The 20412-nt window shown below is 38.7% G+C and overlaps 1 protein-coding gene across 3 annotated transcripts in view; it reads left to right on the plus strand.

The window, feature by feature from the left end:
- Positions 1-50: 50 nt before the first annotated feature.
- myo1b (myosin IB) overlaps positions 51-20412 on the plus strand; it is a 67155-nt gene continuing 46793 nt past the window's right edge. Inside the window, exons 1-3 of one of the 3 annotated variants that reach the window (XM_008402816.3) lie at positions 51-363; positions 11821-11967; positions 14808-14923. In XM_008402816.3, the coding sequence (XP_008401038.1) occupies positions 11842-11967; positions 14808-14923 (242 nt within the window). In that variant the 5' untranslated portion in view covers positions 51-363; positions 11821-11841. The remainder of the gene's footprint in view (positions 364-11820; positions 11968-14807; positions 14924-20412) is intronic. The other 2 variants (XM_008402832.3, XM_008402844.3) reach the window with 2 other exon arrangements.

Here is a 20412-nt window from a genome sequence, read left to right on the forward strand (position 1 = left end):
GATAGTTGTAAACACATTGTTCCTACGGTACACGAATGCATCACAAATCCACCTCCTCCCCCCTCCGCACAGAAGGTGATTAAGGGACTCTGGACAAACCCAGAGACGCCGCTCCAGCCACTCCCTACGCCCGGCAGTTTGTGAGCTCTCAAATCCATCCGGAGCTCCAGTCAAAGTGCTGAGATCCGGATGAGAGAGCCGCTTTCAGCCTCATCCAGCACAGCAGACTCAAGTTCAACCGAAAACAGCCGGGATAGGCTTCGGGAGTCCACTCCAGAGTTGGAGAAGCACCCCGGGATCATAGTCTTGTCCGCGGACGGGATTCAGGACGAAGAGGAGCAACTCTGTCTGAGCTAAAGAGAGGTGAGTTGGACAAACTCCTCTCCTTAGCCGAGTGAAATAGTTATGTTTTAAATTTTAGTTTGACGTGTATGCGCAACTCCTCAGAAGTTAACTTTGTACTGTCACTGGATTGCCTTCCTCCAGTCTCATTCATTTCTCCTCTTTTTGCAGTTGAGGAGGGGGGTTGGGGTTCACTTATCTCTTTATTTACTTTTTCTTTGAGCTAAAACTACTTTTAGCTAAAACGACGAGTATGAACGTTACGTTCAAACAGCTCGTTTGTACTTCAGAGTAAGAATCTTGTAGCAGCAGTTTTGTTCACGGTCGCTAATTAGCAACATCTGTGAGCAGGGGCAATTTGAGGCGACGCCAACCGCTGCAGGACAGTGGCACATTTAAGTCCTCTTTACAAGCGGTTGTCGCGTAAGTTCACTTTTTAACTGCACAAAGCAACGCTAGCAATCTGTTGAATATGCGGGGTGTCATAATACCAGAACAAATCTGAAAAGTTCAGTTATTTGCGTTATTTGTACAGCGGTGTGTGGGCGGGCGCTTTATCGTGGTGAAAATGATGAAACGATTAGTAGTGCGTTGGTAGATTTAAAGGTACTGGAGATTTTTTTTCTTTTTTTTTCCCCCGAACACATGCAGACTGAAAAAAAAAAAAGCTGGGCTGGAAAATGGATTTTAATGTGGATTTTAATGGATTTTAACTGGCAGTTAAAAAAAAGGCACCGACGGGGAATCCTCCCCCAACTTTGTGCATTTAATAGATTACGTCACAACGGGCGCAAGAACCTAACTGATCACCTGGCATTGGTAAACACTATGGTAGTTGAACAACTTTTAACACTCTTCTGGTATTTTTATGTATGTTAACATCTCAGTTTTTTCCTATTTCTGCATACAAACATGTCCCTAATCATCAACTGTAATGCTGTATAATGCTTGGGTGATGCCTTTATTGAATGAAAATGGTAGTTTTGTGCTGATTGAGCTGCCCAGGCCCTTTTTGAAGAGCTACTTCCAAGTGTTAATTTGTTTTCTGAAATTCATCCAGTGTTGTCGAATACAGTCTTTAAATATTGTGCTTAATAAAAGTATAATTACTTGATGGAAGAATCTAATTTTAAAAGGACATGCACAAAAAGCTGATTTGTGCATAGAAGGCATAAAAATATGTGGTACATGAATTCTGTGTGGTTTCCTTAAGCCCTTTTGTGATTTCACCAAAATCATAGGTTTGTGGAGATTGTTTTCGGAAGGTTTCATTTCAAATGAAGGTTTCACTATGTTGCATAATTGACAAGTTAAATATGTAAAAATGAGTTTAATGTTGTATAATAGCCTGACGGGTAGCTTTAACGGTTCCTGTGGCTCTTTTTTGGAATAAATTCCTGCTCAGAATGAATAAAAGTATTCTTCTGTTGGAGGGAAAACTTCCAAAGTTCACCCATGCTGGCTGGACCTGGATTCTCCTGTGGGATCCAGACTTGTTAGTCACAGTAAAGGCTGATGCCCTATTAGTCAAAACTATTGCAGCTCTGGTGGGAAAATGTATATCTTTTGCATATTTGGCATTTCAATCATCCCCATTGCACCCTGGTTAGGAAAACATCTGTACATTCAGCATTGGTTTTCCAAGCTTAGAGTTTCTCTTATTAAGGTGAAATTGAAGCCACTGGATTAGAGAATACCTTTTTTTTTACAAAATGAGTTTGTCTTCCTCCCCTTTATGGTTTTCCACAACCATGTCCCTCCTTTTCTGGCAAGCTTCCCCGTGGTGATCCAGATGGGAACTTTATTACGCTTGCTGATCAAACAAACATTGATGTAGTGTGACGGTGAAAGGTAGTGAGCGAACAGAGCTGTGGCGAGGAGAGGGGGTAGGTAACAATCGTTTAGCTCAGCTGGAAGAAGGGCAGCGTGTGGGACTGGTGGCCAGTAGTTCCACTCTGTGGGAGCTTTTCAGGCAGCCTGCTGGGAGCTGCCACAGTATTTCTGAATGTGCCAAAAACCCCATCAGAAACACTGTGGGGTGATGCACTGTGGTCTGGAGCAGGGTGTATGGAGGATCAAAGTCCCTCCACCAATGCCATGGTGATGAATAGTGTTTGCACTTGTCAGTCTGTGTAGTGGGGCGTGTGGCTTGTGTTAGGCCTGCGTCAACGGAGAGAAAGCCACTCAGAAGCCAGGAAGAATCAGTTGTCCTCTCAGTGATCCTAGTTCAGGAACTCGTCTATATTACGGTACATTAGTATCCAGCTTATTTCTCTTTTCTGATTGAAATCAAACGGTGTACATGTTTTCTGAGTTAACCGTCTTTGAGAAATGTTCACTTTGCAGTGCAGCTCTGGATGTCTTCCACCAGTTCAGCTTAACTGCTTATATTTCACCTCCTTTCTATCCCCTGAGAACCACACTACAAATACTGTACATTCATTTTCCTCCTCTCTCTCTCCCTCTGCTTCGTCAGGTCCACCACAGCTGCTTTTTCAATTCACTATAAGGGTTAGCCAGACTAACTGTGCCTCTTATGCAGAGGGCACTTGACTGCACAAAAACACCCTTGTTCGTTTTTTTTTTGTTTTTTTTTTTCACGTTTATTTTGCTGCTTCAGAGTCAAAATTGTTTTTTAGTTTAACTCCAAAATAACAGCCAAATAAATGTCTTTATTGGAGTGAATTTTACCTCCTCGTATGTCACACCTGCCTATGAACAAACCTGAACCAGGGGAAATCTTGTGAAAGGAGTTGCTATAATATGCATGTTGTGAACTTTAAAGACTTGTGCTTTTTCTAATCTGACCAGATGTTTAATTTAATGGTCAAAATGAAGAGTTCTCAACTGCTTTGACTGCAGTAAAATAAAAATAGACTCATACAAATTGCCTGCACCCTTAGTAAAGATCATAAAATTAAATTGGTCATTTAATTCCCTTTCAAAAAGCGATCCTGACATTGTTTTAAATTTAAATGGGGGCACACATTGTTTCTCCCCTTCTCCTTTAGACCATTGTCCTGTTAAAACTTTATTCAGTTATCTGGCAGAGGCCACTAGAATGTTGTTCAAAATGTCAGTATTTGAGTTCATGATGAGAAACGTGTTCACAGAATGATTGTTCTTTTACTGTTTTTAATAGTGCAAATATGTATCCTTGTCCAGTCTAATATTTAGTGGCTAAAAGAAATGCTTCTCTGTCATGTTACATTTATACCCCAGAGAAACGGGAAGTAGTGGATTGCTAAGGAGAAGTTCCGAGAAACGCTCGTCGACTTAAAAATATATTAAAGACAGAAAAAGTGCTTCAGTTATGTCAATTGTATCTATTTTTGAAAGGGTATGCTGCGAAGGGTTATTAAATATCATTCATAGATTCATCTTGAGCTGATCTCAGTCACATAGAACAACTATGTGACTTGTTTTTGCTTATATTTTGCTAACATGTTTCCTTTTTGCCACAATTACTGGAATGGTCATAATCAGATGTAAGAAGTGAAGTTTATACTCACTTACCTTTATGAATTTGTGTTTGGTTATGGGAAATTACTTTGTATAATGTTGTGGATTTTTAAGATTTATGTTCTTAACATTTTCTGAGTCTGTTGTTGGACTCAGGGAAGCAGAGTTTAGGTACTGCACATAGTGATCTGTTCCATTCTGAGAGGCAGACTTGGGGCTAACTTTTAGCACCATATAAGACTGACATCATCTTTCAGGCTGAAGTTATTTTCCGTTCAGCTTTCACATGTGCCTGCTCCTAACCTTTTGCAAAAGGATGACTTCTTCAGATTTCCGTGCTTTGCTGGTTCATTTCTCTTGTCTTGATTGCCATCTGTGATCTGGTGTTTTGCAACTCTGTTGGTCTGCGCATGTTGAGCTGCTTTGCAAATAAAGAACTGTTTGTTTGGGTTACAGAGTCATGTTTAACCTGCCTGGATGGTTTTGCGGTATGAAAACATACTGACAAATGTGATGACCTATGTTTGCAATAATTTTGACTCAGTCCCAAGGTTAACATTTTTTAAATTTGGGAACAAAGATATCTGAATTGATGTTTTGTCTGAACAACCAATGAAGTATACATATTTAGATCTATTCAAAATGAGCAGAAGGAAATTTGGGCTTTTTAATATTCTATTTTTTCGTCTTGTGTTGTCCTCCTCTTTTTACATTTGTCATACCCGCACAAACAGATATTCAGAAAAATAAGAAAAAAATTATATCTGCACCTGTTAACATGCATCAAGGAAACACTTTTTAATGTGTGGATTTATACAGCGCTCTAAACATTTTTGTAAACTAACAGATTTTTCTTTAGCATTGTAGATTTTTGATGACCAAACTAATTTTCATATGCGACAGTTTTAGTAAATGCCAAATTAATTTTTCCCCCAAATGTTTACGAGGCATAAAAGCTAACCAAATGATCCTAGTTCTATATGAAAAAGCCAACTGCCCACAAAATCATATGGACATTCTTATAACAGTTGCCATCAAGGCTTAGTAATAAATGACAATTTATTACTAAGCCTAAGTCCTAAGTCCATTGTCATGGACTAATGGTGGTCCACTGATCTTTGCAGTATTGTTTTCTATTTACATTGGAGGGTTTTCCAGCATGAGTGGCCTTTTTAAGGTCACACCAAAGCCTGTCGACACTTGCGTCAATTACAGAAAGTTGTTCCAAAAGTCTTGAATCGACACGTTTTAGCTTATTAAAAGGGCCTTTATGTTCTTTTAGACAGCAATGGCTTTGGCCTTAACACTCTCTCATGGACGTCATATTTGTCTCGTTCCTTATTGTTGAATGATTAACACCAACTTTAACCGATGCAAGTTAGGCCTGCATTGGTGACCTCCTGCTTGAGGACATTGAGATGCTGTTGGAACAGTTTTGTCAGGGTGGACCCCCCGTTGTAAGTAATGGCTCTCTCTGTGGTTCATTGGAGTCCCAAAGCCTTAAATTGGCTTTGTAACCCTCTCCAGGCTCATAGATGTCTGACCTTGTGTTCTTTTGGGTTGCGCATGATGCTTTTTTGAGATCTTTAGACCTGCTTCATGTTATGAGAACAATTCTATTTCAAGCGATTTCTCAATTTTTCTGGTCAGGCAGTAATGAGGCAGAATATGGTTGGTGAAAAAGTGAGTTGCTTGCCAAAAAGTGAGTCATTACAGCCATTTCATGTGATGAGGGGACATTTATATCTTCAGTGGTCAGATTATTTTGGGTTGTCTTTTTCCAATTGAAATCATTATTACAAAAACTAGTTTGTAAGTTAGCATTTGTGGCTATTTCAATTTCACAGATCTGAAGCTTTACCCCTCTTTTTTGTACTTGAGTAATCACTTTTATGCTTGCCAAATAGTATGACTTTTATTTTACTTTCATTCAAGGACATTTTTAGAAAGTTGTTGAAAGCAAATGGTAAAAAGTGCTTTCAGTTGCACCTGAAAGTGGGAGTGCCTGTCATTTGGTGTCCTAACCTCGCCTCTCTGTTTCCTAAAACCTCTGCCCTGCCCTTTGGCACAGCCACATGTGCTGTCGCTGCTTTGTTAGACGGGGCTTTAATCTCCAGCACTGGCAGCTGCTGGGATGTTGTGACTGTTCTGCCATGTGACGAGGCCACGCCGATCTGCCGTAAATGTCCAGAATAATACCCTCCCAATAATAGATTTTAATATCCCTCATTTCCTCGCAGACTGTACCAGATTCTCAAACAACCTCTGTCAAGGTAGTGTGATGGAAATCATCTCATTATGTCTCTCCTATGCTCAGTTAAACTGCTTTATTTCAGACTGCAGGTTTGATTTGTTGATGAAACTTACCAAGTTTTCACTTTTTAGCTGCTTTATTTTTGAGTACATGCATCTGATAAACCATAAGCTGCGCCACTGAATTTTATAGCTGTGTTCTTTTAGTGGTGTTTTGCATGCAAGTACTTGCATGGTTGTTGATCTTTTTGTTTTGAATTTTACCGTTGCTAAAGGACAAACGACACATGGCCACATGCTAGACCCCGTTAATAATGCATGTACATCTAATGGTGTTTTTATTCATATTTTCCCCTTGTAGCTTGAGCTGGCTTTGAAATCTAGGTCAGAAGCCTGTCTCTCAATATTACTGTGGCATGTATTGAAATCCCAGGTTTAGTTCGGCCATTATTATCAGCCTTCACATGATAAAATCCCACTTGTGCTTTTATTCCCGTGCTCAGGAACTTAACTTCTCTAAAAATGGAGCTCTAATCTGTGGGAAGTATGGATTGGTTTATAAATTGGATCCTGTGCCATTGGCTCAGAAGCGACCTTCTCACGATATGTAGCATGACACTGTGGAGAGGAAGTAGAGCAGCAGCAGGTATTGGCTGGATGAATAATAATGTTTCACCAGGAAAGCAAGTTGTAATGAGCACAAAGAAGTAATGTGTTTTGAAATGTGTAAATTTTTGTTGGCACTTGCATGTTCCCATCACTTGTGTAATCCTTGCAAGCTACAGCCCTTTCTTTCATCAGATAGTCGCCACAGTTCGATTATGTGAGGGAAGTTTCCTAACTAAAAAGACTGGGCTCTTTTTAAATGGATGAGGTCAGCGTTTAATGCGCCAAAATTAAATGATGTGTAAATTACAACCATCTGCTGCAACTGGGCATTGTGCCAAACAGGGGTTTGGAGAATGGAGTCAAATGTTGACATGAATGCTACGAGTCAAAAGGCCATTTGACCCCAAAGGCGTGCTGCACCAGTAGATCAGGAGACCTAAATTTGACATTGATGGCAGCTAAAACCATGTGGATGCATGTGATTCTTCTGATTTTATTATGGAAAATGATGAAGAAATGGGAAGACTGGTCATAAGTTGACATGCTGCTCATGAGCAAAAATGTTATCTTGGGCTTCCTTTTTCAGGGTGGAGTAGTTGCATAAAGAACTGCAATTTGTTCTTTTCTATTTTATTGCAAATGTGTGCACAATTTAGAATGTATTGTAGTCTTTATTCCACAAAGGGTCAATTCTATGTAAAAATGACATTTGGTTGAATGTCCTAAGCAGGTTTTGGATATAAACCCAACACTTTGTTTCTGACTGGATATTTGACAGGGTTTATGCAGTTTAGTTATGCAGTTTGTCACTTGTGCATAGTCCACAAATATTTTGTACAGTTGATGTCAATCATTTTTTTACTAGCCAGCATTATTTATTCCAAAACAAATTGAGATGTTTTGAATCATTAATTTGTTTGAAAACCTAATTTCTAGCTGCTTTGGTGTTAAGTTGAATAATTTAGTGAGATCCCTTTATTTTTTGTGTTCCAATTCACTCCATCTTAATAAACCAGTTCCACTGGCAGCAAAACATGCCTGTAGCATGATTGTTCCACTACTGTACTAGACGGTGGCCCAGTGTTTTTATTTAAATCTTATCTGATCTTTACCCCAGGGAATTTCTACTCATCTATGTTGAGCGCAAATTCACTGCTGCTGTAGTGACTTTTTGTTGAGCTCCTCAAATCATGGCAGCATAAAACTTGTTTCACTGTGAACAGATTCCAGTTCATGAGAGGCTTGAGTCTTGGCTGTTCCTGGACGGCTCCATATCATTCAGACCCATTTAATTTTCTCTGAGGCTGGCTGTCTGCCTCAGATAGCTAATGCTTGGAAACAATTGGGTGTTCCAACAGGAGAATAATACCAAGCACTGGTTGATTTCTCCCACCTCCCCTCAATCCCACAACAAAAAAACAAAACAAGAATGGATAAAACATGCCACTGTTAAGTTTTTCAAAATCCCTGACCCCAACCTTATTGTAAATTTATTGGCAATGCCTGAAAGCTGGGCCTGAGCCAAGACTACCACCATATTGAATAAAATCTAAAATTTCTGCCAAAAAATGTATTCAGTATCTTGCCAATAGCATGGCAGTATCTTCCGAAGGTTACAAGAAGGCACATTCAAACAGGTGTATTTATATTAATTAGACCCCAAATGTATAATTATAAACGGTGTTAATTAGAAGTTGTTTGTATGACTATTACACCAGGGAAAGAATGATTAAAATATTTTAAGTCCAGAATTAAGATGTTTAAAAAAAACAAAAAAAAATCCCTAGAAATATTACATTAAAAATACAAATCTCAATCAAAAAATGTATGCCGCTGGCATATAGATTGTAGAAGTCGTTTTCCTCATCTGCCTGTATCTCAGCAGTGAGATAATCCGTAGAATTAAATCATGGCTGTAAGGGTTTTCTCTCATTCTCACTCTTTGGATGCAGCCCAAGATTTAGCAGCAGGGAGCGACTTTTATTAATGGGATTGTGTCTATGGCTGCCCAAAGGCCTCTTCTGAATCTGGGCTAGTGGGTTACAGGCACAGGGGGATGAAGGGTTTCGAAGTTGCAGACAGATGTGGTGTGTTTTGGGTAAGAATGGACTAGGCACTTTGGAGACATTCACACATCTTGTTCTTCCCCCAGGCCAGTAAGTGACTTCAGCATCTGTTTTCACTGAATGGGGAGTTGGCTGTGTCCCTTTTAACACCTGCAACTGGACACATTAATTCTCATGAACCTGTGCAGTACAGTGTCTGCAGTATTTGTACACTTTCTGAAACATTGAAAGCTTCAAAAATCAATACCTTGGGTATTTATAATTGGAAAATACAAATGCTTTGTATTTGTCAATTATTCTTCCAACCCATCACAGCTGCAAACCCATCAAGTTAGCTTAGTTTGTTGAGGGGAAAGAAAGCGACCAAAAAGCCCATGGTAACTCTGGAGGGGATGCAGAGCTCAGCAAAACTCAGTCTACAAATTTGACTTTTTATGCAAGGGTGGCAAGAATATGCTCTTGTCAGACTGCACCAAAAGAACATTTTGTTGTTGACTAGCAACCTTGACTCATCACCTCCCACCATGTAACGTGGTGGTAGGATGATGCTGTGGTGATTTTCTTGACCAGAGATGTGTATAATGAAGCTAAATGCAGAGTAATTGCATTAAGGTGAACTACTTACTGGATTGCACAGTCATTCTTTATTTGGCGTTTTCAGGGCAAAAGGACATTGAATGCAAATGTATGCCACGCTTTTTGGATCGTTAAAAATATATATATATTCATAATGTTACTTCCACTTCACAACTGTGTACCACCTTGTTGGTCTAGCTCATAAAAATCTAATAAACATTGAAATGTGATATTGTCATGTGACAAAATATGACGTTTCAAAGGGTGTAAGAACTTGCTAAAAAAAAAAAATCAAGCCCTACTTGTTGGTGCCAATGCATGTTAGAACAGACATGGTCTGGAGTAATGGAGGTCATTAAACAAATAAGGATCAAGTAAATTTTACATGTACTGTAACTGCACTGAAGATGGACTCCAAATGACTGCAAGATTTAAATACAACAGTCTCTATATAGAAAACCTAAACTGATTTGTCTAGAACATTAGCAACATCATTAAGAAGCTGCATAGAAAGACATGGTGACAGAGCAGCCGATTGCCGTTTCCACTCTCCTGAGACTCATTGACCAACTTGAAAGAAGTTGGCTTGCCTTAAAAAGTTCAAAAGTGCAGAGCAGGCAACCAAAGCAGCTGGTGGACATGAACATCTCTGGGAATGTTTTGGCACCATGCCATCATTCCGCTATATTGTTTGTGGGAACAAATGAACCAATTTCTACAAACTGACAAGTAAGCAAATTTCAGCCCTTCCCACTCAGATTTTTCAGAGTGGAGATCAAGCGGTTGGCATCAGTGAAGTCATTTAAAATGTCCTGCACGCAAATGAGTCCAAATAATTTGCACCATTCTTTCTCGATTTGCTCAGCCAGACTTTTTAAAGAGTGTTCCCTTCATGCTGAGTGAGCAAGCAGTTTTGGAAATTGACTGCTGAGAACTACTAAGAGCTGGACAACTTTTTTTATGTGCTAATAACCCTGTACACAGCAGGAGGAGAGAAGACCGGGGGAGCAGTGAAGTAAAAGTCTTCACAGGGTATCTGTTTTTTTTTTGTTTTTTTTTCCCCCCTAGAGCATCAAGCTGTTTCTAAACTTCTACTGAAACTTGACAGAGGTGAAGACGATGCACCTTGATGGTCAATCGGATTTTCGCTTTGCCCCATGAAAACTTAGACAAAACTTGACTTAGACAAAATTATATCCACAAATATTTAATTACTGCTTTTTATGTACCATCAATCTAGTTTGATGCATACAAAATGATTTCGAAGTCCTGGAAGCACAATCTAAAATACTTTATATGTTAATCTGATTGGCTGGGAGAACCATCACTCATGTCCTTTGGCAGCTGTGATTGAATGATGGATGGGCAGAGATACTTTGACTTGGTGTTTTAGTTTCTGGCTGTGCAGAGATGGAAGATCACTATACGGCTTTATCTACATAGCTTGTGGGCACAGTTTGTTGCTACAGCAGGGAGTAGGTTTTTGGTGCAGCAAAGCCCTACATTAAGGCACTGGGTGGGCCCCTCTTTTTATCTCCAGCCCTTCAGCTGGAGATGAAAAGATCACAGTTAAAAATGGAGATGGGGCATCAACACAAGGCCCAAAACTGCCAACTCCTGCACAGTCTTTGTCATGGTTCATCCCAGCCCAGATTTGTTCACAAGCTGAAAATATTAAACTGCAACAAAAAATGGCATTAAAGGCAAGCTAAATGCATGCAGTAGAGTTTTCTGTCCATTGTCCGTTTTAAAATTGAAACTCCAGGGCAAAAGTTTGAGTAATAAAACATCTCGTTATTGTGTTATAATGAAATTAGTTATTGATAAGGTTTTAATCCACTTCTAGAGTCAAAACTATGAATTGGTTGCCATTACAGCTTTAGGGATTTATTGATTATGATTGGCGACAAAACGACTATGGAGTTAATATTTTAATTGCTCTTATTAACAGTTGGCACAGCTAGTGTTACTAAAATGACGATCTCTGTAATTACACGATTATGTAGAACCCTCTGAGGGTGCCAACATTTCAATTTCCAATGGGTTCAATGACTGAGGTTATAGCTCTAAAGGAATAAAATAGAGCAACTGAGATATGCTTCACCCTCCTGTTATCTGCCGAAACTCTTGCTCTTTGTCAGCTGAATGAACGGCAGACATGCAAGTCATGGTTTTGGTTTAAATGACGTGCAACATCTGTGCATCTAGGTTTTATAAAGGACATTGTCGATATGAAAACCTTTTTTGTTTTAGTAAAATTTTTCTCACCATAGATCTTGGAGTTCTTAGAGTAGGCATGGTGTCTCTGGAAATCTGGAAAACATTATTTTTGACTTTCCAGGTTGAAAATTGTCGGAAGTTTAGGAGTGGGAGGCTGAGGGCATGGTCCAATATTGTAAAGATTGCTTTATTTCTCCTTCTAAGACAAAATTCTCGAGTATAGAATTTTTTTAAATTTTATATATGAATATTAGTGTAACATGTCATTTGCTTACTTTGTATTATTCTTCAGGAGGGCAAATCAGCAGCCAAGATGGAGGTGAAAACATCACTTCTAGACAACATGATTGGAGTTGGGGACATGGTCCTGCTGGAGCCCCTTACTGAAGACTCATTTCTGGAGAACTTGAAGAAGCGCTTTGACCACAATGAGATCTATGTAAGTAGGCGTCTTGGTGTTTTGTTTTTTGGAGGGTAATGTTAATTCTATTTTGGTTCATGAACAGTGTGACTAATCTGGTCACACCCTGACTTCAGCATTCCCTGTCAAAGAAGCATAAAGACAACCTCAAAGAAAAATTACACATCCTTCTAACGTACTATATGTTTCCCTTTTGCTGACCTTAAATGGCCATGACTGAATAAGTACTCCAGATACACAGACCACATTCGCTGGCTTAGCAAATCCGTAGAATGGGAGGCATCGTGAGGCATTCAGGCCTTGGTAGCGGTAAGTGGCTGGCATTTTATTTCTAGAAGGGGTCTAGCTGTGACGTCTCAGCCTTCTGGACTTGTGTTTACTCTACATTATTTCTTTTTGCAGGTTGACTAGTCCAGAAATCAGCCATTCTCTACGTTTTTGTTTTGGTTCAGAAGGCTAAAACTCAGTGTTTTTGTGGCATTTATGAAAGCACATCCCGATGAATAGCTATAATCTTATTTCAGCTCACTACGAGGTTTTGTAGTGGTGTGAGTCAGTCATTCTGACACTAAGGCATCATGCATGGGTTGGGTTTTACCCCTGTGGCACCACAGCACCCTGGGAATCGGTGATTATTAAACATTCTTTTTAATATGGCCCTTTCTCAACCGATTCTCTTTAAAAAAATTCAAATATACCTCAGTTGGTTTGTATATCAGCATACATTCTATATTATGTGAAAACCAAAAAAACGCATGCCAAAATTTTAATGAAAGATGACTGCTGTTCAGAAAAAGTTCAACAGCCTATATTTATCCAATAAATCTGCGGTTTACAACGTTTTCCTTTTTGAAAATTTATTTTTCCCTCCTGCATCATCATTCCTTAAAACTGGCCCCCATCCTCCTCAAACTATCATATGAAAATGTGACTGCACAGGATAGGTTTACTTTAAACTGACTGTAATTGGTAATATAAAGACAATCTTTGTAAAAACTTGAAGAGACGATCAACTTGTTTCACCAGTAGTTTGTGTCTGGCCAAAAATAACATCTCTCAAAGTGCCAAGTTTTGAGAGGTGCAAAAAGTTACCTTTGTTGCAAAGTTGTGCTCCTGTTCCCGATTAAGCGAACTCCATTTCAGATGCAATCAAAAGAATCCTAGATCTTGACACTAAATGGTAAAAATCAGATTTATGGACCACCAACTGGTATCAGTTTCAGCCTAAAATGCTATTTGCTTGTTCAGTTTGAGTTTTCTTGCTATTCAAAGGTTGCTTAGAAACAAAATAATTCAATGGTGCTAATGGCAAGTGGGAAATGTGTCAAAATATAGAAACACTCAGCTCTTTGCATCCCCTTCCACTGCTCCTTTTTTAGAGAAAAATCCAAAGCTTCAAATAGTTTTTGTTTTTAGTGTTAAAAGACGGAAAACTCCTTCATCCTTATTTCATGAATTGAGCACAAAAAAGTTTGATCTGCTGTGTGGCATGTCGTCAAAAGTTACCCGTGTCATTCAGTGGAACTTGTTATAATGAGCCTCCCAAAGCTATAAGCACTGCAGATTTTCTGTTTTTCTATCCTGTCCCTTCTGTTTCTGGTCAAGAAAGCCTCTCATTAACATGTCATACTTTTATTGACATTGCACAGAGCCTTTTTCCTCTTGTATGCATCCTCTGCACTTTTACAGACCTCACACTGCCTCTGGTGTGCTGCTCAACAAGAGGCTGTGGGAGGCTGTGGTGTTGCCACAGGGAAGGCCGTGCTCCACTCATGTCAGAGTGGCTTATGCAACAGCCATTACCATGGAAAGCATAGAGAATGTTTCAGGTTGATGTTTGAAAGTGTCATCAGAGCACGGTTTTGTGTGTAGGAGGATGATGAAGATGATAGCTGGTTGCATTACCTTTCAGATGGAGCTGACAAGTGTTATTTGTTTTGTACCTGTTTGGATGTTACATAAAGATAGTCTGTTATATAAATTTAAACTAGAGAAAACATTGACTTAGGAATATAAAAAGCTGCCCACATGCTGGACATCTTGAATTTAATTATGTTTTATTGCTTCTTAATGTTTGTGGGTATTATGTGGGGCTTGAACATGAGTAACCTGGAGGTTATTGGCCCTAGTTGGTGTGTAGGAGATACAGATTTTTGAATAAATATCTAGAGAGGTTTTAGTAACTCTAAAAATTACATTTTGTCTTTAATTCCATATAATAAAGCATGAGTAAAAATGTAATCCTCTCTTTTTAAAATGAAAATTCAGACACAACCTGAAATGCCTGAAAGGAAAAAAGGTTTTGGGCCGATATTTGCGCTCGGGTTTAGCTACATCCTTTTCAAGATTTTACACACAACATAACAGTGGTAAATCATTTCTCTACATTTCGGCATCAATGTTGAATACACGCAGAGGCGTAATGATTTGTTCAGTTGGATTCTGCTGAGTGAGACCTTCTAAACAGCTATTCCTACAATTTGAAACAAAGTAGTGAAAATGCATCAACTGGAATCAAACTGCACATAATTTGATGCCATGTATACTGTTTGCATGCTGCTCCTCACATGCTAGCTGAAGCCTATAGCCAGCACCTCTCTCTGCCCAGTGGAGATTCCTCAAATTTTATGTTGAAGTGAAACATATCTTCAGTTTTACTTTAGGCATTGGCTGCATGCCTCGACAGCAGAATATGAACACTGAGCAGAGAAGTAGCAGACTCACTGACTTCTCAGTGTCCCCCCCCCTCCCCAAATAGACCAGAATAGACCAGTTCAAAGCTGAAAATGTACCCTATACAGACAAAATAACTGCACTGTTTTTTGTTTTTTTTTGTTTTGTCTTTTTTTCTCTTCTAGACATATATTGGCAGTGTGGTGATCTCCCTGAACCCTTACAGATCCCTGCCCATCTACACGCCAGACAAAGTGGAGGAGTATCGCAACAGAAACTTCTATGAACTTAGCCCCCACATGTGAGTTGACTCTTATTTCTCTATAAAGTCACAAACTATGGATAAGTCTGAAGCTGTGCAACTGAGAGTTGAATTTGACAAGGCTATTTAAGGATTTAGAGCTCTGACGATGACTAGAAGCTGGACTAGGAGCCGTCATATACATAAGAGATAAAATGTACTGTGAACTTTTGCTGGGATCATCACTGTAACAAGCATGGTTGAGTTCTGGGGAATCTGAGATCAGAGGAACATAGCCTCATATTTATGGAGTCACAAGGTGATTTTTGCTGGCCATTCACAGCTGTAGCATGCCATCTGTCCATTGGCAACATGAATTCAGAATTGTTGCTAGTCAGCCAAGACGAAACAAAGCCCAGCTTGTCAATTAGCTTGTCATAGCTCTAGGTGGCTGCAAAGGCCCTCAGAGACATGGACTGGAAGAGCAAATATACCTTTGTACCAACACAGAATCTGCCTCCAGACATAAACAAGCTGTTTGGCTTTACTTTAGTGATTCACACTATACAAGTTCAGTTTAAAGCTATCTTTTTGCTTAATTGTTTAAACTGTTGGTGAGTTTTTCTCCTTTTGCAGAGGTGGATAAAAAAAGAATTCCAGCCTCGGTTTTCTTGAACCTTTGCCTATACATACTTGAACCTTTGTGCGTACAAGTTGGTGTTTGGTGGTTGATCATTTTCACCAGTGGTACATTCTGTTGTACATTTCCAGATGATGACTTGGATGTCAAGCAAAGGTTGAATGGCAGAAAGCTTGAGATTCTGTTAAAGATTATGTTCATTCATAAAAGCTGAGCACGTCTTCATTTTAAAAGTAAGACATGGAAACCATCTTCAAGCTTGAATGAAAACAGGTTGGTGCAATGAAATGCTTAGGAGCATTGCTGTTATCTAGACTGACTAAAGGTCTATGGTGCGTGTTGTTATAGGGAAAATGATTATTTGCATGATCATTTATTTGTGAAGTGTCACTGTGACCCTGTCCCTGCTGCTCTACCAATGTTTTTCAAAACGAGGACCCTGAAAGACTTTTTCAAAACTTCCATTTGTTTGCAGACTTGTGCCTCTTGAGAACACCACTCTTGCCTAGACAGGACTGAAGTAAAGTATTCATATTCCAAGGTTAGAAGTTTTTAGAGTATAGAAGCTTTGTTGACATTTTGCTTTAGTTCAAAGCCTGAAATCAGACCAATATTTTTACTTAAAGGACTCTAATTGATTGACATGGCAAGAATGGCAAAATCAGAATTGTAAGTTTCCTATTGATTACGTGTGTCAAAACTAGGGACATATGTCTGTGCATAAATGGAGATGATATTGACAGTAGTAGGAGTTTGTCCCGCAATCGGTGGGTTGCCGGTTCTATCCCTACTCTGTCTGAAATGGGCTCAATTTCTGCATATTAATGGAATCAAAAATAATTTCTAACTTTTTTTCTTTTTTAGCCTTTTGATTAGTTTAGCATGTATATTTATTGTGGTGTTAAAATTTGACTGTATCGGGTACAGTACAATCAGACTGTAATGTGCTGGCATTGTTGAAGTGTTTAAACATGCAACATAAACTGTACCCAATTTTGAACATTCATGCTGACCATTTGGTCTTGCTAAATCCATTAAGCAAATTGGCAGTAGGTGGTTGTGCAAGGGTTGGCTTTTCTTCAGTCAGCTGATTGGAAAACGCATCAATCTAACTTTGAGCACATCTTGTAATTGACTTTCTATAAAGATCCCAGGATTCAGGTTTGACCTTTTCAGTCATCCATAGATTAACTAATGATCCATGTTATTTGACACAATTTGATTTTGTTTTGTCACTCAATATTCAGACGGTTAAATGCAAGTGAAATTGCTATGGTCTTGACGGAGACTGAATTTAATTTGAATATATTTTACTCGGTTGTATTCAAAGGAGATTGGGTAGTGTTTCATAAATGCAAATGCAAGTTTTAGTCACACAAGAATTCTGTAGGTCAGGGTAGAAATGGTTGTAATTTTAAAGGATTTGTTCAGAATTGGCCTGTCCATATGTTCCTGCTGTAGTTTTATATTATATTTTTTGTTTCTGCCAAGCATTGAGTTTTTAGCTGGCTTTTATGGCTGAAAAACCAACATGAGCATAAACATTAATGGACTTCTGCCACTGTCAGTTCAGTCCAGTATTCAGTCAGTCCTGAAATTGTGCATAATTCTTCCAAACCAAAAAAGCTACTGTTTTTTTTTTTTTTAATATAATACTGTTTTTTGCATGGCTGAGCTTCAACTGACTCGGGGACTAAATACCACAGAGACTGACCAATGCTGAAGTGGATCAGTGTTGAGTTTTAATTAAAACAACTGCAGGGGCTGCTGGGTCTACTCCATATTTTTATGCCTTTGATCCTCATTAAAAAGTTGTTGCAGAATAAAATCAGAAGCTCCCAACATGTTGCTGCAGACAAGGTCAGCACTTCTAAGACAACTCCAAAGATTGTGGGCATGTACTGTATGTAAAGACCTGTTAACCTTCATAGAAGCAGATGTGTGTTCAGATGGTGGGCACCAGCTTCCTCTAAACATAAGTTAGTCATTTCAGGAGATGGCTGAATTCTTGTCATTTCTTTTTTCTGCTTTTTGATGAAAAATTCAACACGGATAATTAAAAATTGTTTAAATAAACCTGCAGGTTCTAACTTGAGGAAAACTAAGTCATTGGTTCAGGAAAGCTTAATTGGTGCATCTTTACAAAAACAAGTGTTTCTACATGTGCTTAATGGCCCAAGCCATCTGGGGAAAAAAAAAAAAAAACAAAACAAAAAGCATACTGTATAAAATTCTGACAAGCAAGACTTCTGATGAGTTTAACATTTCTCTCAGTTGGATGGCACTTTTCAGAGCAACACCCCTAATGAAATTATACTGGATTTGCAGCATTATTTGCAGCAGCTATTACTGCAACAGAAAATTAGAACAGACTTTTTGTTCTTTTCTTGGTCATCTTTAGGAGGGGAGGGCTTCCTACTATATTAAATGCTGATTAAAGTGTCTGATATGGGCCAAAGCTACAGTTGCATACTGTAAAGTAAAAAAGAAAAAGGAACATTTTACTTTAAAAACTGTAACTTGGGCCCATTTTTATCAGTTTGCTGGGCAGGGCTGTGCCTGCTAAGTCATCAGGTTGTGTAAAACTGAAATATTGTTTCGTTATCTAGAGACTTGAAAGCTGGAATTGACAGGTGGGTCCTGCTGAGGGAGAGAATAACCTTTGAGACTCCATACTGAGCAGCTCAGAGTAACTGCATATTTGCATTCCTTGACTATCTGAAACTTTTTTGCTTTTGAAAATAGTTGCTAATAAATCAGAAAGGTGAGCAAGTTCATACATAAATAAATGTTAATTAAAATGTAGTCTGTCAGCATTATTGGGTTTGATATCAGAAAAAAATGGGATGCAAATTAATCTCTTGAAAAACAGTGATGCATTTTCATCCCTGAAAATAGAAGTGCATTAATAGTGTCATCCACTTCAGTGGTTATTTATCTACCAACAGCACTCTAGTTTTCCTATTTTACAGTCTTGATAAAAGCTGTAAAAAGGAGAGTTTCCTACCTGCTCACTCAATGAGTTATGTTTGCATTATTATACTAATAGATGAACCTTGGAGCTCAAAAATAACAGTATTTATGTGAACCAATTGCCAAGTAGTGCATAAAGTACAAGTTGGAATGTACAAGCTAGATAATCGGCCAATAACCTTGTAAAAGTTTGTTCTGCATATGTAATTATGGACAAATTCTTTTACCAAATGAAAAGGACCCTAAAGGTTAATGCCAGAGTAAAAGTAATCTTCAAAGTAATCGACCATCTGCTGTTTCATGCATCAGACTTTGATGTGAAAGTCAAAGCCAATTGAAATCTTGTGGATGATTGCACATAATGGTTGTGGCAGTTTACAGACCTTTACAATTGCAAGTTCTCAAACTTAAAACATTAATAGAAACCAGGCTATTGTTTAAAATGGGAGCATTTAATCCTGCTTTACAATGTTTCAATATGTTACAGGACTTCAAGGTTAAGTGATTTTGTGTGCAGGTGCTCTGGTATTGTGTTCCTTTGACACAGTTTTGCACCCAGGCATTGGTTTCTGTTTTGCACAGGTGTCTGCATAATCCAATTTGACATCCAATTCTTTGACAATCAGTAGTTCAAAGTAAAAACAAATTTTTGGCTAGAATTTGTTTTACTGTAAAGGAATATATTGAAACTTCTGTGGTTTTTGAATGTTTTCTACTATTTTAGAAATGCAAAATTACAACAGTAGGCTATACTAGGTGAAAGAAATTGAGCCGTCAGTGTTGGTCTTTGTTTCCTCTTTTGAAAAAAAGAAATTGGATCTCAACTATTAAAGAAAACAGGCAAATGCATTTCTGTATCCCTCACAATTTGTTCACCATTTTCTGTAATTTTAACCATTTCACTAAAATATTTCAGACTGCATCAAGAAGATGCTGTCCATGCAACAATCACAAAAATATTTGCAAGTGGACCATAAATCCATGGCTCTTAAAATGCAATCATCTTCTGAATATTGAACATTAAAGTTTCATTGCCAGTCGCAAATCGATGCACGGTAAACCTTTATAAAGTTGTGGCCTTTTGAAACCATCTGTCAATTCTAATGAGCTGCATAACCACACCCATCTTCGCCTTTTTATGCAATAGTCACAGCTTCAACCAGTTCAGCAGCTGATCCTCTGGCCAGATGAGCCGCCACTATAATTAACGGGCAGGTGTTTTCCTCCTTTTCTAAATGCATTGGGTTCATTAGAGATGAACTAATCAGTGACCATCACAGATGGCTTTTAGTCATCTGTTGTATGTTGCTTGCCACCCAAAACGGGCACAGACTGAGAAGTGTGTTTCTGTGTGGACGTGTGTGGAGTGTGTTCCTGCTCTCAGGAGGGATCGTGTTATCCCGATGTTTAATGAGGTATTGAGACCCTGATGCTCTTCCCTGCTCAATACTTAGTGCCGCTAGAGCATTGGCCGTAGAGAGGCATCAGGAGGGGCTAATGGAGCAAAGAGGCTCTTTTTGCAATGTATGTCAAGGCTTCCAGCTGTCAAGCAAGTGGATATGACAGATTATCTCAATAATTTCTCTGTAGGGGTTATGAGTGTTTGGAGGTCAATATTGTACTTCTCAAATATTTGAGCTAATTTCACTCTTGCTGTTGGACAGTTAAAATGGCCATCCTCAAAATGTTTTCAATATAACTTTTTTTAGGAAAGTGACAAATGCATGATAAACACAATCCCCCAATACAAGCATTTTCTATAAGACTTATGGACCACTAATCGTTTAAAATCAATCTTTGCTACTGTTGCATATTTTAGAATGCAACCTATGGCCTCCATCTCTAAGGCAATGTGGATCAAAATTCAAATGGAGTAATCTGGTAGAGGAGCCTCATTTCAGATGGATTGTATAAGACCAGCGTGGAAGTAATACTA

Source organism: Poecilia reticulata, chromosome 2 (assembly GCF_904066995.2).
Source record: "Poecilia reticulata chromosome 2, P_reticulata-male-v2, whole genome shotgun sequence".
NCBI lineage: Eukaryota > Metazoa > Chordata > Actinopteri > Cyprinodontiformes > Poeciliidae > Poecilia > Poecilia reticulata.